General features: G+C 43.0%; 1 protein-coding gene and 1 non-coding gene across 2 annotated transcripts in view; both read left to right on the top strand.

Annotated features, from left to right (window-relative positions):
• The window catches only part of LOC143300873 (kelch domain-containing protein 4-like), a 28,191-nt gene that overhangs the window by 5,080 nt on the left and 3,906 nt on the right, over positions 1–19,205 (top strand). The window contains exons 4-11 of the mRNA XM_076614850.1: positions 3,747–3,845; positions 4,746–4,882; positions 6,906–7,004; positions 7,494–7,720; positions 8,910–9,052; positions 13,937–14,028; positions 17,461–17,630; positions 18,260–18,582. Coding sequence (XP_076470965.1) covers positions 3,747–3,845; positions 4,746–4,882; positions 6,906–7,004; positions 7,494–7,720; positions 8,910–9,052; positions 13,937–14,028; positions 17,461–17,630; positions 18,260–18,582 — 1,290 coding nt within the window. The remainder of the gene's footprint in view (positions 1–3,746; positions 3,846–4,745; positions 4,883–6,905; positions 7,005–7,493; positions 7,721–8,909; positions 9,053–13,936; positions 14,029–17,460; positions 17,631–18,259; positions 18,583–19,205) is intronic.
• On the top strand, positions 1,123–1,250 carry LOC143300887 (U8 small nucleolar RNA). Its single transcript, XR_013057708.1, has one exon. It is a non-coding gene; the product is annotated as a U8 small nucleolar RNA (small nucleolar RNA).

The raw sequence follows: 19,205 nt of genomic DNA, 5'->3' as shown, positions 1-19,205 counted from the left end.
GTGTAGAAGATTTGATATATTTCGGGGTTGTTGATTAACGCTGACATACATTTTCACCATTTTTCTGTTTACCAGACAACATCTGCCAGATAATGAGATATGCTCTTTTGGATCCTGCATACACTCTCATGTATTTGTGCATGTAAAAGAACCTGCTTTAAAATGAGCTGCCTGTCCTATTTTTTTTGTACAAAAGGATGTGTTAGTAGATTAGAAAAAAAAAGGACTGAACATGCAGTCAAGGGGATGATATGCATTGGTGTTATGTTCTCCTGAAACTTACACAGAAACATTGTTTTGTGGCAAGAACTTGTATTGTGCAGTAATTGTATAAAAAAAAAATAAAATAATAATAATAATGAAAAACATAAATAAACAATTGAAAAAGTGAAGAAACAGAAATGTTTCAAACAGAACACGTGTTTTTAAATGTAAGTGAAAGGAATGAATATTATTATCCAGAGAGTAGGTGAAGAAATAAATGAATAAGTGAAGAGATAAACAAGCAGGTAAATCAATTAAATGAAATAGGATAAATAATTTTGAAAAAGAAACTATACAGATTTAAACAAGTAGACAGATAAATGAAGAATAACTCAGTGGCAGGTAATAACATAAAACAGTAAACAAATAAATGAAAAATAACAATCAGTGGCAGGTAATCAAAAAAGTAGAAAATGTATGTAATGATTAAGCGCTGTACAGTAAAGAAATAAGTTATAACAGATAAACAAACAAACAAATAAACCAAGGAAAGAATAACTTTTGAAATTCCAAGGAGTTGTCAATGCGTGAGGACTGATATTTAAAATTGCGGTGAAGGGTCCCATTTTCAGGGGACGTAATTAGATATCTGTGATGAACAAAATACGACAGTTATCGTTCTTGTCTTCAATAAAAGATCGGATATTTATGTCAGATTTACTCTTTTGAATTAATATACCTAGTCAATTTATTCAAGAAAATAGTTAGTATAATAGTCTTATTTAGTTTAAGTTGATTTTTATATCATTTCTCCCTAATTATCTTTTATTTAAGCAATTCACTTACTTGCTAAACTATTAAACCTGCTTTTACTGGGAAAGGCAAGGTACGAGTCTGGATTTTCGCAACTGCTCGTCGTCATCATGTAGGATATATTCTTACCTGTAGGCTTCGTGCCTTCAGTGACGTGATGAGAGCGGTTGGTGATCTTCATGAACACAATCCGCGGGGAGGGGACCTAGCAACATCCTCTCCTCATCTCTGATTCCTACATGATGACCATCAAATGGCTTTGGCAAGGTTATAACAGTTTTATGTGATAAAAATATATGAGCAGAAGCACAAATGTTATGATGGAACGATAAAGACAGAAATAAACCGGCTGAGACTAGAAGTTATAACAACAAACAACAAGAGAGGTAAGGCCTTCAAGACTCGCTTGTGATACACTTAAAAAAAAAAATCCAAGCTTTTTATGTATTGACTATAATTTCAAAATGTAATGTTTAAGATGAGAAAGATCCGTTTAAAGTAAATTAAGTCTCCTAGCATTAATTACAGAGTAATTTCCCTTTTTTACTATCTGCACCAAAACGTTTGCAAAATAAATAAAACTTCCATGCTTAGCAAGAGAAGTTCCTGTTTGAACAAAAAATGATAATAATGACTGATCTTGTTGTTGTGTCAGAATATCAGATCAAAGTGCCAAGTTTAGAGAATACAACAAATATAACAGTAAATGCAGTTTGCATATAATTAGGCTTCATTTTTTATTTTTTTGTGACCATCCCAGAGGTGCAATATTGTTTTAAGCAAGATGACTGGAAAGAACTGAATTTTTCCTATTTTTATGCCTAATTTGGTGTCAACTGACAAAGTATTTGCAGAGAAAATGTCAATGTTCAAGTTTACCACGGACACACACACACACAGAGAGACAACCGAACACCGGGTTAAAACATACTCACTTTGTTTACACAAGTGAGTCAAAAAGACAACCGATGTATTGTGAAAGAAAAATCAACAGTTTAGATTTTACAGGTGAATGAATATATTATTCCAGAGAAAATGGAAAAAAAAGGGCTCATGATACACACTTAATTTTACAAGTAGGCACAGTTACATAGGATCAATATTGTGATTACCCAGTCATTTTTGGTGTGTTAACCCCATGTATCCTGATATCCCACCTGCTCAATCCAAAACATATGGCCAATGCAGTTTTCATACCAAGCCCCCTTTCTTTGGAATCAACTTCCTCAGCCTGTCCATCAGTCATCTTTGCTGCAGTCTCTCAAATCCAGTCTGAAGACCCACCTTTTCCTCTCCTGAATGATTCTCAACAGCTTATCCCTTTCCAGTATGAACTGGAATGACTATTAGTGAATGAGTGAGTTTTGATAGTTTCAGAATTTGTTGGTTGGGTTTTTTGGTTGTTGTTTTTTGTTTTTTGTTTGTTTGTTGGTTTTTTTGTTGTTGTTTTTATTGTGTACTATTTATGATTGTGTGCTATGACTTGTGTGTATTGTGAGTGTGGGGAGGGGGATGAATAATTTTTAACAGTGTTTGGTATCTTGTGTTCAATTCTTCCTTTTTGATATTTACATATGTGTTCTATTTGTAAACGCCAAGAGCTTATTTTCAAGATTACACTTAAATGCTCATAATAATAATAATAATGATAAAATAATAATAATTCCCTCCCCTACCATCAGCCTCTGTAATGCTCGTTCTGTACAATCACAGTGTCAGCTACATTGTTTACAAATAAAATAAAATACTGATCACACACACACACACACACACACACACACACACACACACACACACACACACACACAAAACACACAAACAAACACACACACACACACACACACACACACACACACACACACACTTTCTCCATAGCTCATAATTTTGACAGCAAAGATGAATGTATTGACAAACTGGCAAAGTGGACCAATAACAAGCAAACTGTCAAAACATAAAGTTGGTCATATTGGTAAAAATAATCCTAGTAATGAACAGACATCTACTGGTGGCTTTTATTTAAAACCAACACATGATGGTGAGAAAGAGTTATGGATGGCACACAAAGATCTCAACACTGGAACAACACTATATATATACTGCAATGGTGAAAAGGGCAAATGGAATATCTGTGCTTATCACAGAGTTTGATATTGCTCTCTACAGAGTTCAAAACCAGAGCGATAGTTGTACCACTTTTCAAGACCATAGTTAGACAAGTCACAGAATATAGCAAAGTGGTGTGCTGTCCCAAACTGAAGAAGCATGCAGGTCTGGACTCTTATGGAAAATGTGCAGTTTTATTGAACAAATCACCCATTAAATTTTGAATATGAAGGAATGTGTGCTTTGAATTACCCAGCCTAGAATATATTGAAAAATAAAATGTGACATCACTGAAACAGTTAAAATACTATACTGTTACACAAATGATTTATTCACATCATGTATTTCTACAACCAGAGCAGAGGACTTTGTAAGAATGACATGCTGTTTTCTGAGAGGCAAATAAAAGGGTGTTTGCATGCCACTGTGTGTGTGAATGCACTCATATGTGGGGGGGGGGGGGGGGGCGCATGTGTGTGTGTGTATGTGCATGCCTCTGTATCTGTCTGTGCATGTGTGTTTGAGCGCATGTGTACATGTGTATGCGCACATGTGTGTGCATGTATGGGGATGGTAGTTGATAGTGTTGCAGTGTTCTCATCGCAAGAACGTTTTCCCTGTTTCAGATGTACCTGTACAACGACCTTTTTTTCTACAACATTCGGAAGAACGAGTGGTCCAAGGTGACCTCCCCTAACGCCCCGCCTCCACGGAGCGCACACCAGGTCTGGTGGGCTTTTGTTGCTGTCATCATCACTTATTAAAAAATTTCCTTTTAAATGTCCAACTACTGTTCAACTGTTATGTATGCTCAAATTTTAAACCGTATCTGGTCTGTAGTGAGACACACATCTGTAATGTGATCTAATTGTTTGTCACACTGTGTTGTTATAGAAAAAGTACTGCATGTGAAAAGTGGGGAGGAGAGAAAAAAAGATTGACAAAAACAGAATGTCAGAGAACCGCAGGCATGCATGTGTCCACACACCCACACTTACACACACATACAGACACACACACAACCACACACACACACACACACACACACACACACACACATGAAAAAAAGGTAGGAAAAGTTAGGTTGGTGGACCAACAACAACAACAACAACAAAAGAGATAACAAAAAGCAAATATTTGCTCCCACTCATAAGATCAGCAAAGTTTCGGATGAAGAGATTAGCATCATCCCAGTCCAACAATTCATATTTATGTCATCACATTACTGTTTTGTCGTAACAGATTATTAGAAAGATCACAAAGAAAAAAAACAAAACAACAACAAAAACAATGGACCTCTGTCCACATCCCACCAGAAATCAACCCCTCTCATCCCCCTCACCCCCACACAGACAGATGTGTGTGTTTGGGGGCGAGTCACACATTGAGTGGCGTGTGTGTGTGTGTGTGTGTGTGTGTGTGTGAGGGTGTGTGTAGGCGGTGATGGTGGCAGCAGGCGGGGGACAGATGTGGGTGTTTGGGGGCGAGTCACACATTGAGTGGCGTGTGTGTGTGTGTGTGTGTAGGCGGTGATGGTGGCGGCAGGCGGGGGACAGATGTGTGTGTTTGGGGGCGAGTCACACATTGAGTGGCGTGTGTGTGTGTGTGTGTGTGTGTGTGTGTAGGCGGTGATGGTGGCGGCGGGCGGGGGACAGATGTGGGTGTTTGGGGGCGAGTTCTCCAGCCACTCCCAGAACCAGTTCTACCACTACCGGGACCTCTGGGTCCTTCACCTGCGCGACAAGACCTGGGAGCAGTTCAAGTAAGTCATGGGCAGGGAGAAAGGCATGGAAGGAGGGGAGCGGGGGTGGGGAATTGGGGGTGTGGGGGGGAATGGGGGTGGCGGAGGGGTGGGGTGGGGGGGGGCAATGTTAAAGGGAGGCACCGTGGCACAGTCAGTCAGGCGATGGACTTCAAATCCTGTATTCACCGCTGATCAGGATTCCATGCCCCATTTTCTCACGGTGTTGCGCGCCCTTGGGAAAGGCACTTCAATCCTGACTTTCCTCACTGCGACTAGGTGGGAATGAGTACCTGTCTTTAAGTTGGGGAAGGTTAACTCACTCCAGACGATTGTCCCCAATCGAGACCCCACTGTTTGCAACTGTTTCAGAGAAAGGGGCACGATTGGGGCTTTTTAACATTTTGAATTTTTGGAGTGGCACCTAATTTGCATAATGATGTTAAAAGGTAAAAATATCTCAACTGACCTTTCCACTCTCCACTGTGACCTACAAATGCTGAGTTTGACTCTGTCCTTGTGAGCAGGGGAGTAGTTTGTTTTCAAGGTGTCTGGTTCACGTGAACAGTGCGTGTCAACAGTGGTGTTTGACCCAGTTTTTTTCCTATTCACAAAGCAGACAACTGTTTCAGAATGAAGGAGCCAGATCAGGGCTTTATTACGTTCTGAATTCAAAGTGTTTGAAACTCATGATGCTTTCCTGGATTCATTTTTTAATTCATCAGTTTTTGCAAACTAAGTTCTGGATACTTTGATCATCATCTCACTGGAAGATAGCGTGAGACGGGAGGAAGTTTTATTTGAACAAACATTATGGATACTTTCATCATCTCACTGGAAGGTAGGATAAGAAGGGACGGCTTTTTATATTTTGTCCCCAACTGACTCATTGTGTTACAGATCAGACTGGATAACTTCAGTTCATGACTTCTAATGTTTGGTTTTTTGGTTTTCTTCTTCTTTTTTTTCTTCTTTTTTAAACTAACCTATACAAATGCGCCATCTGTGTGTGTGTGTGTGTGTGTGTGTGTGTCTTACCCAGTGTGTGTGTGTGTGTGCGTGTGTTACTCAGTTTATGGGTGTGTGCGTGGGTGTAAGTCAGGGTGTGTGTGTGTGTGTGTGTGTTACTCAGTGTGTGGGTGTGTTTGTGTGTGAGTGTGTGTGCGCATGTGTCACACTGTGCACAAAACACTGTGCGCACGTGTGTGCATCTGTGTGCTCGCTCATATGTATGTATTTTCCACTCCTATCTCAGGACACTGTTTACAGTACCCCCCCCCCTTGCCCCCCCACTCCCCCGACTGTTGCAGAAGCACTAGCAAGCAGGGATCACACAGTGTACATGAGTGTGTGTGTCTGTTTACGTGTGTGTGTGTCTGTGTGCTGGCACATATGTGTGGAGTGATGGCCTAGAGGTAATGCCTCCGCCAAGGAAGCGAGAGAATCTGAGCGCGCTGGTTCGAATCACGGCTCAGCCGCCGATATTTTCTCCCCCTCCACTAGACCTTGAGTGGTGGTCTGGATGCTAGTCATTTGGATGAAACGATAAACCGAGGTCCCGTGTGCAGCATGCACTTAGCGCATGTAAAAGAACTCACGGCAACAAAAGGGTTGTTCCTGGCAAAATTCTGTAAAAAAATCCATTTCAATAGGAATTAATAAAACTGCACTCAGGAAAAAAAAAATTTTTTAAATGGCTGGCGCTGTAGTGTAGCGACACGTTCTCCCTGAGGAGAGTAGCCCAGATTTCGCACAGAGAAATCTGTTGTGATAAAAAGAAATACAAAATACAAAACATCTCAGGACACTGTTTACAGGACAGTACACCCCCTGACTGTTGCAAGAAGCCCCAAAAAGCAGGGACCACAGTGTGTACGAGTGTGTGTGTGTGTATCTGTTTATATGTGCATACATGTATTTTCCACTCCTATCTCAGGACACTGTTTACAGTATTACAGTTCATTGCCCCCCGCCCACCCCCCACCCCCCAACTCCTCCCCCCCCAACCCCGCCCCGCCCCCCACGCCCCCCCTGACTGTTGCAGAAGCCCTGGAAAGCAGGGCCCCTCAGCGCGCAGTGGACACCGAATGGTGGCCTTCAAGAACCAGCTGATTCTCTTTGGGGGGTTTCACAACAACAACAGGTATTGTATAAAGTTTGAACTGCTGGTATCCTCATGCTCAAACACACTAGCACTTTGTAGGCGCTAGTTTGAAGTCTTGTTCATGCTGTGTGTTTGTGTGTGTGTACATTGTGTGTGTGTGTGTGTGTGTACATTGTGTGTGTGTGTGTGTGTGTGTCCTTCCTATTTAAAAAATTTTTTTTAAAGATTTCATTTATCTATTTTCTTTTTATATTTAGTTTTATTTTTAGATAAATTTATTTTTGTATTTATTTTAATTTGTTCAGTAATTAATTTAACAACTTATCCATTTATTTGTTTATGTAAACTTTATCTTTTCCCCTCAAGGCCTGACCAAGCACATTGGGTTACGCTGCTGGTCAGCCATCTCGCTCAGCAGATGTGGTGGGAGCACAAACATGGATTTGTCTGAACGTTCCGACACCGCCTTGAGTAACTGAACTGAACTGAACAAAACCGAACTGTTCCCGCTTTGTTTTCCATCCCCAGGGACTGCAAGTACTACAACGACGTCTGGGCCTTTGACCTCAGCTCCTACGCCTGGAGCCAGCTGGCCCCCGTGGGCGCGGGTCCCGGTCCCCGCTCTGGGTGCATCCTGTGCCCCACGCTGACTGGGTCTCGGCTGCTGGTCTACGGGGGCTACAGCCTGCAGAAGGTGAAGAGAGACGTGGACCAAGGCACCGCCCACACCGACATGTTCGCCCTGCAGCCAGAAGGTGAGTTTGTTGTGAGTTTGTTTGTTTGTTGTTGTTTTTTTGCTGCTGCTGCCCCAGGGGAGTGGAGTGTTGGCCTGGTGGTAACACGTCCCTCTAGGAAGCGAGAGAATCTGAGTGCACTGGTTCGAACCCCACAGTCGCCATTATTTTCATCCCCTCCACTAGACCTTGGGTGGTGGTCTGGATGCTGGTCATTCAGATGAGACGATAAACCAAGGTTCCACTTGAGTGGTGGTCTGGACACTAGTTATTTGGATGAGACGATAAATTGAGGTCCCATGTACAGCCTGCATTTTGCGCATGTAAAAGAGGCCACAGCAACAAAAGGGTTGTCCTGACGAAATTTGGTTGTAAAAAATCCACTTCCATAGGAAAACAAATAAAACTGCACGCAGAAAAAAAAATTGTTTAAAGGGTGGCGCTCTCAGTGTAGTGACATGCTCTCCTGGGGGAGAACAGCCCAAAATTCACACAGAGGAATCTATTGTGACGAAAAGAATAATACAATACAATGCAATACAAAACATCTGCACTATTGTGCAATACTGTATTTACCCCCTAAAATGGAGTACGGCTGCCTATATAAAGCTGTAAAAATCGACATAATCATGTAAAACTAAAAGCGCACACTTAGATAAGAGTGAACATGGGAGTTGCAGCCCACAAACACAAAGAGGTATTGTATTGTATTGTATTGTATTGTATTGTATTGTGTTCCTGCAGACATCTGCCCCACACTTCTCGCCCCGAATCCACCCCTACCTTCCCCCCCCCCCCTCCCCATGCACAGCTACATGTGGGCTGATTCTGTCACAGTTCCATCACCGGCAATCCACAAGGAACTATGAGTGTTAGGTCGCCATAGGGCAACATATCAGAGGAGGCCCTGCAATGTTGCTGACTCAGGATGTGTGTGTGCGTGCATGTGTGTGTGTGTGCATGCATGTGTGTGGATGTGTCTGTGTGTGTGCGTGTGTGTGCATGTGTCTGCGTGTGTCTGCGTGTGTGTCTGCGTGTGTGTGTGCGTGTGTGTGTGTGTGCATGTGTGTGTGTGCGTGTGTGTGTGTGCATGTGCGTGTGTGTGTGTGCATGTGTGTGTGTGCGTGTGTGTGTGTGTGTGTGTGTGCATGTGTGTGTGTGTGTGTGTGTGTGTGCATGTGTGTGTGTGTGTGTGTGTGTGTGTGTGCAGGGAAAGGGGAAGACGGCCGGCCAGCCAAGTGGCGCTGGCTGCCGGTCAAACAGTCCGGAAACAAGCCTTCCGCTCGGAGCAGCATGTCCGCCGTTGTCGCCCCTGGCAACCATGCTGTGGTGTTTGGAGGCGTGGAGGACGAGGTGAGTTGCTGTAACCTTGAAGAACTGAGCGGTGCCAAAGCCAGAGGGTTGTACTTTCAATGTGAAGGTCCTGTGTTTGAGGGTTAGAACCAGGTACGGGTGCCTGGTGATTTAACATATTCAGCCCTGCAGCCATGCACTGCGCTGATTTTCCTCATTCTACACGTGTCAATGGGTGGTGCTTGGCTGGTGGGGGAAGGTTCGGTGGTGCTTGGCTGGTGGGGGAAGGTTTAATGGGTGGTGCTTGGCTGGTGGGGGAAGGTTTAATGGGTGGTGCTTGGCTGGTAGGGGAAGGTTTAATGGGTGGTGCTTGGCTGGTGGGGGAAGGTTCAATGGTGGAAGGTGATAACTGGGGCCCTATCTTCCTGTTACGAGCCCAAGACACAGTGGACATGATTTCACTGCCCTGATGGTTGTCAACGACTGCGGGTCCTTTAACATTTAACTTGAAGAAACCTTGTTAACAAACATTAGTCAGGTAATTTGCATTTCTGGACAAATGGATATCTGCACACACAAAATCATATTAGAACCACAATAAAAATTTTTTTTAAAGAGACAGATACACAGTGCATTGTGATTTCTCCAAGTGATAATATGGATGTGAGGCCACACCCCCTCAGTCTCCACCCCGCTCCTCTTCACCCCTCTCACACAGTCACTTTATCCAGTTTTCATCAGACCACGTTGGCTGAGTGCCAAGAAAATCACTCACACTGTGTCCTGCTAATAATTCGGTCACTTGTTGTCATCTGCTACAGCTGTACAGCCGGCATCACTCACTGATAGTCATATTTTGGCCACTTTCGTGCTGCAATCCAGGGAAAAGTCAGAATATTTTGATGACGAGTTATCTCCTCATTGTGGCAGTGAAGTGTACATGTTTGTGCTGACGAATTATCTCGTCATGTAGGCAGCCCAGGGGTTAAAACTTTGCACCCCTTTATGCACTGCAGTTTCACTTTAAAAAGCCCTGTTAAACATTGCACCCCTTTAGTACACTGCAGTTTCACTTTAAAAAGCCCTGTTAAACATTGCACCCCTTTATACACTGCAGTTTCACTTTAAAAAGCCCTGTTAAACTTTGCACCCCTTTAGTGCACTGCAGTTTCACTTTAAAAAGCCCTGTTAAACATTGCACCCCTTTAGTACACTGCAGTTTCACTTTAAAAAGGGTTAAACATTGCACCCCTTTAGTACACTGCAGTTTCACTTTAAAAAGCCCTGTTAAACATTGCACCCCTTTAGTACACTGCAGTTTCACTTTAAAAAGGGTTAAACATTGCACCCCTTTAGTACACTGCAGTTTCACTTTAAAAAGGGTTAAACATTGCACCCCTTTAGTACACTGCAGTTTCACTTTAAAAAGGGTTAAACATTGCACCCCTTTAGTACACTGCAGTTTCACTTTAAAAAGCCCTGTTAAACATTGCACCCCCTTTAGTACACTGCAGTTTCACTTTAAAAAGCCCTGTTAAACATTGCACCCCTTTAGTGCACTGCAGTTTCACTTTAAAAAGCCCTGTTAAACGTTGCACCCCCTTTAGTACACTGCAGTTTCACTTTAAAAAGCCCTGTTAAACGTTGCACCCCTTTAGTGCACTGCAGTTTCACTTTAAAAAGCCCTGTTAAACATTGCACCCCTTTAGTACACTGCAGTTTCACTTTAAAAAGCCCTGTTAAACATTGCACCCCTTTATGCACTGCAGTTTCACTTTAAAAAGCCCTGTTAAACATTGCACCCCTTTAGTACACTGCAGTTTCACTTTAAAAAGCCCTGTTAAACATTGCACCCCTTTAGTACACTGCAGTTTCACTTTAAAAAGCCCTGTTAAACATTGCACCCCCTTTAGTACACTGCAGTTTCACTTTAAAAAGGGTTAAACATTGCACCCCCTTAGTACACTGCAGTTTCACTTTAAAAAGCCCTGTTAAACGTTGCACCCCTTTAGTACACTGCAGTTTCACTTTAAAAAGCCCTGTTAAACGTTTCACCCCTTTATGCACTGCAGTTTCACTTTAAAAAGCCCTGTTAAACGTTTCACCCCTTTATTCACTGCAGTTTCACTTTTAAAATGGTTAAACATTGCACCCCTTTAGTACACTGCAGTTTCACTTTAAAAAGGGTTAAACATTGCACCCCCTTAGTACACTGCAGTTTCACTTTAAAAAGCCCTGTTAAACATTGCACCCCCTTTAGTACACTGCAGTTTCACTTTTAAAAGCCCTGTTAAACGTTGCACCCCTTTAGTACACTGCAGTTTCACTTTAAAAAGCCCTGTTAAACATTGCACCCCTTTAGTACACTGCAGTTTCACTTTAAAAAGGCCTGTTAAACATTGCACCCCTTTAGTGCACTGCAGTTTCACTTTAAAAAGCCCTGTTAAACATTGCACCCCTTTATGCACTGCAGTTTCACTTTAAAAAGCCCTGTTAAACATTGCACCCCTTTAGTGCACTGCAGTTTCACTTTAAAAAGCCCTGTTAAACATTGCACCCCTTTATGCACTGCAGTTTCACTTTAAAAAGCCCTGTTAAACATTGCACCCCTTTAGTGCACTGCAGTTTCACTTTAAAAAGCCCTGTTAAACATTGCACCCCTTTAGTACACTGCAGTTTCACTTTAAAAAGCCCTGTTAAACTTTGCACCCCTTTATGCACTGCAGTTTCACTTTAAAAAGGTCTGTTAAACATTGCACCCCTTTAGTGCACTGCAGTTTCACTTTAAAAAGGGTTAAACATTGCACCCCCTTTAGTACACTGCAGTTTCACTTTAAAAAGGGTTAAACATTGCACCCCTTTAGTGCACTGCAGTTTCACTTTTAAAAGGTCTGTTAAACATTGCACCCCTTTAGTGCACTGCAGTTTCACTTTAAAAAGGGTTAAACATTGCACCCCCTTTAGTACACTGCAGTTTCACTTTAAAAAGGGTTAAACATTGCACCCCTTTAGTGCACTGCAGTTTCACTTTAAAAAGCCCTGTTAAACATTGCACCCCTTTAGTGCACTGCAGTTTCACTTTAAAAAGCCCTGTTAAACATTGCACCCCTTTAGTACACTGCAGTTTCACTTTAAAAAGCCCTGTTAAACATTGCACCCCTTTAGTGCACTGCAGTTTCACTTTAAAAAGCCCTGTTAAACATTGCACCCCTTTAGTGCACTGCAGTTTCACTTTAAAAAGGCCTGTTAAACATTGCACCCCTTTAGTGCACTGCAGTTTCACTTTAAAAAGCCCTGTTAAACATTGCACCCCTTTAGTACACTGCAGTTTCACTTTAAAAAGGGTTAAACATTGCACCGCTTTAGTGCACTGCAGTTTCACTTTAAAAAGCCCTGTTAAACGTTGCACCCCTTTAGTACACTGCAGTTTCACTTTAAAAAGCCCTGTTAAACGTTGCACCCCTTTATGCACTGCAGTTTCACTTTAAAAAGCCCTGTTAAACGTTGCACCCCTTTATGCACTGCAGTTTCACTTTAAAAAGCCCTGTTAAACATTGCACCCCTTTAGTACACTGCAGTTTCACTTTAAAAAGCCCTGTTAAACGTTGCACCCCTTTATGCACTGCAGTTTCACTTTAAAAAGCCCTGTTAAACATTGCACCCCTTTAGTGCACTGCAGTTTCACTTTAAAAAGCCCTGTTAAACATTGCACCCCTTTAGTGCACTGCAGTTTCACTTTAAAAAGCCCTGTTAAACATTGCACCCCTTTAGTGCACTGCAGTTTCACTTTAAAAAGCCCTGTTAAACGTTGCACCCCTTTATGCACTGCAGATTCTATGGACCCGCAGTACAACACCTTTGATCAGTCTCAAAACCATTGTTTATACACAGAACACACAGTGTTGTTAAAAAGTTGTTCAGTTTCCTTGAAAACACTGGCAAACAATGTAGAGGCTAAAGCCAACAAGCAAAAAAAAACACCACCGAGTGAGAATACCACTGTTAAAGAAAGCGAAACTGAACATGCCCGCTGCAGTATGGAAATAGCTGTACTTGGTCTGAGGAAAGCAGTTGGGTGTTAGGGATAAATCAGTACTGAGAATACAAGATGTTAATGGTTGTGTGGGTGAGGCATCTGCTTGGCAGATGTGGTGTAGCATATCTGGACTTGTCCGAAGGCAGTGATGCCTCCTTGAGCTACTGATACAGATACTAATGGTTGTGTGTGTCCAAGGGAAGCAATTTGGTGTTTGGTATAAATCAGTACTGAGGTTACAAGGTGTTAATGGTTGTGTGTGTCCAAGGGAAGCAATTTGGTGTTTGGTATAAATCAGTACTGAGGTTACAAGGTGTTAATGGTTGTGTGAGTTCAAGGGAAGCAATTTGGTGCTTGGTATAAATCAGTACTGAGGTTACAAGGTGTTAATGGTTGTGTGTGTCCAAGGGAAGCAATTTGGTGTTAGGTATAAATCAGTACTGAAGTTACAAGGTGTTGATGGTTGTGTGTGTCCAAGGGAAGCAATTTGGTGTTAGGTATAAATCAGTACTGAGGTTACAAGGTGTTGATGGTTGTGTGTGTCCAAGGGAAGCAATTTGGTGTTAGGTATAAATCAGTACTGAGGTTACAAGGTGTTGATGGTTGTGTGTGTCCAAGGGAAGCAATTTGGTGTTAGGTATAAATCAGTACTGAGGTTACAAGGTGTTAATGGTTGTGTGAGTTCAAGGGAAGCAATTTGGTGCTTGGTATAAATCAGTACTGAGGTTACAAGGTGTTGATGGTTGTGTGAGTTCAAGGGAAGCAATTTGGTGTTAGGTACAAATCAGTACTGAGGTTACAAGGTGTTAATGGTTGTGTGAGTTCAAGGGAAGCAATTTGGTGTTAGGTACAAATCAGTACTGAGGTTACAAGGTGTTGATGGTTGTGTGGGTGTTGATGGTTTGCAGGAGGAGGATGAAGAACAGCTGGATGGCACGTTCTATAATGACATGTTTACTCTGGATCTGGACAAAGGTCATTGGTACAGTGTGCACCTTCGGTGAGTCTATCGAGTGAGCGTGTGTGTTCAAGTTTACGTCTTTCCGTTGTAAAGGTGGGATGGGGGTGGGAAGTGGAGGGGAAAGGTGCGGGGAAGCAGGAGGAAGACACAGGGGATGGAGAAGGTGTGATTGTATATATATGCACATTTGTGTGTGCGCAGGTGTCTGTATTCATGCATTCATGTGCATATATGTCTGTGTGTGTGTGTTTATGAATGTATGTGTGTGTGTATGTGTTTGTCTGTTTGTGTGTCTGTGTGCGTGTGTGATGTGGTTTGTGTGTGTGATATGAATGTACATTTTTGTATTTGTGTGTGTGTGTGACATGTGCTTTGTGTGTGTGTGTGTGTGCGTGCACATTTTGTGTGTAACATGTAATGTGTGTATGGTGTTTTTGAAGGTAATTGATATGCACATAATAATTTTGACATATTCCACAAATTACAAGGACTTGTGTAATTTTGGTCATGTCGAAAATCACTGGTGCCATAGCAATATCATCTTGCTTATTCTCCAGTAGATCTAAATCGTTTTTGCTCTTGTTTCTCTTAATACATTTTTTTGTGACTCGAAAAAAATTGTCTTTGTGTTTTGTAGTCATAATTGTAAATAATCCTTTTACAACATCTGCTGCGTCTTGCATTTACATTTGCAGTGTATCCCATATTACCCATTACACACTGTGCTCAAGCACTGCTATTATTATTACTGTCATTATGGAAACTTATATTGCGTTAATCTTCAGTCAAACATCAAACTCTAGGCGCTTTACGAAAAATGGAGTCATTTGCACAACAGGCTGCCAACCTTCTTAGAGCAGACCGACAGTTACCTTTAGTCGCTCATCATTTGTTTCCTGTGTCATTCAGTCAGGCTTTACTCGTATGTGCACACACACGCGTATATTACAGCCGATTTTACTGCTCAGGCACCACAGCATATTGGCTGGTATCTTTTTCTTTTTTTTTTTTTTGTGATCTGTTCACATTACTTTATGACTCTAAATATTAATCAATGGATGTTTTATATAGCGCGTTTCTCCAGAAATGCTGCTCAGAGTGCTTTACATTTTCTTAAGTCAAAATTTGCAAGTTTGCAAATGTGCTTACATTTGCAGTGTAAACAGTGAAAGAAATTGTAAATGAAAGAAGGGGAGCAGGAAGAGGAAGTAAGAAAGAAAGAAAACAAGTTGGAGGCACGTTGCATGTATTGTGCCTGTGCTCAGGTAATGAGTGGGCAGCACTGTGCATGTATTGTTGTGCCTGTGCTCAGGTAATGACTGGGCAGCACTCTGCATGTATTGTTGTGCCTGTGATCAGGTAATGATTGGGCAGCACTGTTGCATGTATTGTTGTGCCTGTGCTCAGGTAATGACTGGAGTGGGCAGCACTCTGCATGTATTGTTGTGCCTGTGCTCAGGTAATGACTGGGCAGCACTTTGCATGTATTGTTGTGCCTGTGCTCAGGTAATGAGTGGTCAGCACTGTGCATGTATTGTTGTGCCTGTGCTGAGGTAATGACTGGGCAGCATGTTGCATGTATTGTTGTGCCTGTGCTCAGGTAATGACTGGGCAGCATGTTGCATGTATTGTTGTGCCTGTGATCAGTTAATGACTGGAGTGGGCAGCACTCTGCATGTATTGTTGTGCCTGTGCTCAGGTAATGACTGGGCAGCACTTTGCATGTATTGTTGTGCCTGTGCTCAGGTAATGACTGGGCAGCACTGCATGTATTGTTGTGCCTGTGCTCAGGTAATGACTGGGCAGCACTTTGCATGTATTGTTGTGCCTGTGATCAGGTAATGACTGGGCAGCATGTTGCATGTATTGTTGTGCCTGTGATCAGGTAATGATTGGTCAGCACTGCATGTATTGTTGTGCCTGTGCTCAGGTAATGATTGGGCAGCACTGTGCATGTATTGTTGTGCCTGTGCTCAGGTAATGATTGGTCAGCACTCTGCATGTATTGTTGTGCCTGTGCTCAGGTAATGACTGGGCAGCACTCTGCATGTATTGTTGTGCCTGTGCTCAGGTAATGACTGGGCAGCATGTTGCATGTATTGTTGTGCCTGTGATCAGGTAATGAGTGGGCAGCACTCTGCATGTATTGTTGTGCCTGTGATCAGGTAATGAGTGGGCAGCACTTTGCATGTATTGTTGTGCCTGTGCTCAGGTAATGATTGGGCAGCACTCTGCATGTATTGTTGTGCCTGTGCTCAGGTAATGACTGGGCAGCACTTTGCATGTATTGTTGTGCCTGTGCTCAGGTAATGAGTGGTCAGCACTCTGCATGTATTGTTGTGCCTGTGCTCAGGTAATGATTGGGCAGCATGTTGCATGTATTGTTGTGCCTGTGCTCAGGTAATGATTGGGCAGCATGTTGCATGTATTGTTGTGCCTGTGCTCAGGTAATGACTGGAGTGGGCAGCACTCTGCATGTATTGTTGTGCCTGTGCTCAGGTAATGACTGGGCAGCACTTTGCATGTATTGTTGTGCCTGTGATCAGGTAATGACTGGTCAGCACTGCATGTATTGTTGTGCCTGTGCTCAGGTAATGACTGGGCAGCACTTTGCATGTATTGTTGTGCCTGTGATCAGGTAATGACTGGGCAGCATGTTGCATGTATTGTTGTGCCTGTGCTCAGGTAATGATTGGTCAGCACTGCATGTATTGTTGTGCCTGTGCTCAGGTAATGATTGGGCAGCACTGTGCATGTATTGTTGTGCCTGTGCTCAGGTAATGATTGGTCAGCACTCTGCATGTATTGTTGTGCCTGTGCTCAGGTAATGACTGGGCAGCACTTTGCATGTATTGTTGTGCCTGTGCTCAGGTAATGACTGGGCAGCATGTTGCATGTATTGTTGTGCCTGTGCTCAGGTAATGATTGGGCAGCACTTTGCATGTATTGTTGTGCCTGTGATCAGGTAATGACTGGTCAGCACTGTGCATGTATTGTTGTGCCTGTGCTCAGGTAATGACTGGGCAGCACTGTGCATGTATTGTTGTGCCTGTGCTCAGGTAATGATTGGGCAGCATGTTGCATGTATTGTTGTGCCTGTGCTCAGGTAATGAGTGGGCAGCACTCTGCATGTATTGTTGTGCCTGTGCTCAGGTAATGACTGGGCAGCGATTCCTGATCAGTGGAACTGTTTGTTCAAATTCAACCTTTCCACTAAATGATATAAACTGTGAAAGGGTTAAAAATGGGCATACACATAAAAGCATACTCGTGGATATCAGTAACAATGGGAGTTGTATCCCATGGACACACACACACACACACACACACACACACACATACACACACACATACACACACACACACACTCACACACACACGTACACACACGCATGCACACACAAAACAGTTATGTTTAAAAATCGCACGTCTCGTCTGAGAGTCTTTTGTCCATGCCCATAACATACACAGGGGAAGCAAACAAGCGGCAGACAAGAAACGGAGACGGAAAGTGAAACAGGGGGAAGACGACAGTGAGGACACGATGGAGGTGGACGATGAGGAGGACGATGACATGGACAGTGCAGAGAGCACTCTGGAGAATCTCGCCCTCAGCAGTGCCGCTTCCGCAGACAGCCAGGGTTTGTAGAGTTGGTTTTTATTTGTATACATTGTTGTGCAGTAACTTCTTGTCTGAACAATCGCGCGTGTGTGGGTGTGTGCTTTGTTTTAGTCTATGGTCAGCTACTGTGAGTTCTTATTTGACTTGTTTTAATGGCTTTTATGGCGTGAACGTTCATCTTTTGTTGGTGCTTACAACAAGCCTGTGATTGCACAAGTTAATTTCCATGTGGATTAAGAAAGTGTTTGATTGACTGACTGACTGATTAAAAGTCTGTAGATGTTAACCAGGTTTGTAAACATTTTTTAATATTGGATCTCTTCAGAAAAAAACAATAACAAAAAAACACCTAACATTGTTTCTGTCGGTCATTTATAAAACACAACAGTAAAATGTTCCACCTGAATTGAAAATTGAGAATAAAACAATGATTATAGGAAACAAAAAACAGCAAGAATCGTTCCTGTTGAAATCTTGGTTCTTATTAACACAGCAGATGATTATTTATTCAAGGGTGCAGTAGTCCACACTCAGAATACCATTCTGTACATCGGGTTTCCTGACACAGTAGTTTTGAATTCTGGGGGTTTAAAGGCTTTTAAATAGTTTTAACAATTTTGTGATCAAAAACTTCTATGAACATTGCAGAGGCAGGGACCCAGAACCCTGAGTCATCAACGCCGGCAGGAGCGGAGGGTGGAGTGTTCACAGTAACCATAGGGCCCCAGTCAGAGGCCATGTCTGGAGTTCCATCCTCCTCGGGAGGGGCGGCTGGGGGGGAGGTGGAGAAACTGTTCGTCCCTTGTCCCAGGATGTCGCCGTGTCTGGCGGTGAAGGCTGGGGTGCTGTACCTGTACGGGGGGAAGTTTGAGGTTGGCGACCGCGAGTTCACGCTGTGCGACTTCCACTGCCTGGACCTCAGCAAGCTGGATGCGTGGAAAACCATCATCGCTCAGGACGTACAGTCAGAGGTGGGGACCATTATTTTATTGTGAAGTCTAGTATTTGATTACACAGCCCAACACTCAGCTTATATCACAGACTGACATAAGTTTGTTTTTTTGGTTTTTTTGTTTTTTTGATGTTTTTTTTGCTGCCCCATCATCTGCACTGTTTCAGTGGCATTACTCCCACGCCGCTCATTTAGATTCCCCCATACACGGCCACACCCGGAATCATCCGTCACAGTTCTAGTGTCGGCAGTCCGCAGGCAGCCATTGATGTTAGGTTGCCAGGAGGCCACACACAAGAGGAGACCCTGCACTGCTGCTGAGTCACTTCGATGGTGTTCAGTGGTGCCTGTTCTGATTTAATGTACTTAGGACACCACCTACTAAGCCCCTTACTAACGACAATAATGACTTAGTCGCGGAGAGAGAGTGAGTGTCTCTCCCAGAGTGGAGACCACCACCACATCCCTCAAACAACAGCCCCCCATGAATCTGCCGACACTGAAGACATTGACAGAACTCACCCCAAGCACGGAAGTGGAGGGGCATAGAAACTGAAATCACCATGAGAGCAGGGCATGAAAGGCCACAGACTTTGAGACTGTTTTGTTTTATATTGATGATGATAAAGGAGGAGGACGATG

Source organism: Babylonia areolata, chromosome 26 (genome assembly GCF_041734735.1).
Source record: "Babylonia areolata isolate BAREFJ2019XMU chromosome 26, ASM4173473v1, whole genome shotgun sequence".
In the NCBI taxonomy this organism is placed as follows: domain Eukaryota; kingdom Metazoa; phylum Mollusca; class Gastropoda; order Neogastropoda; family Buccinidae; genus Babylonia; species Babylonia areolata.
Note: the sequence above shows the minus strand (reverse complement) of the source record. Positions and strands in the feature narration are given on the sequence as shown.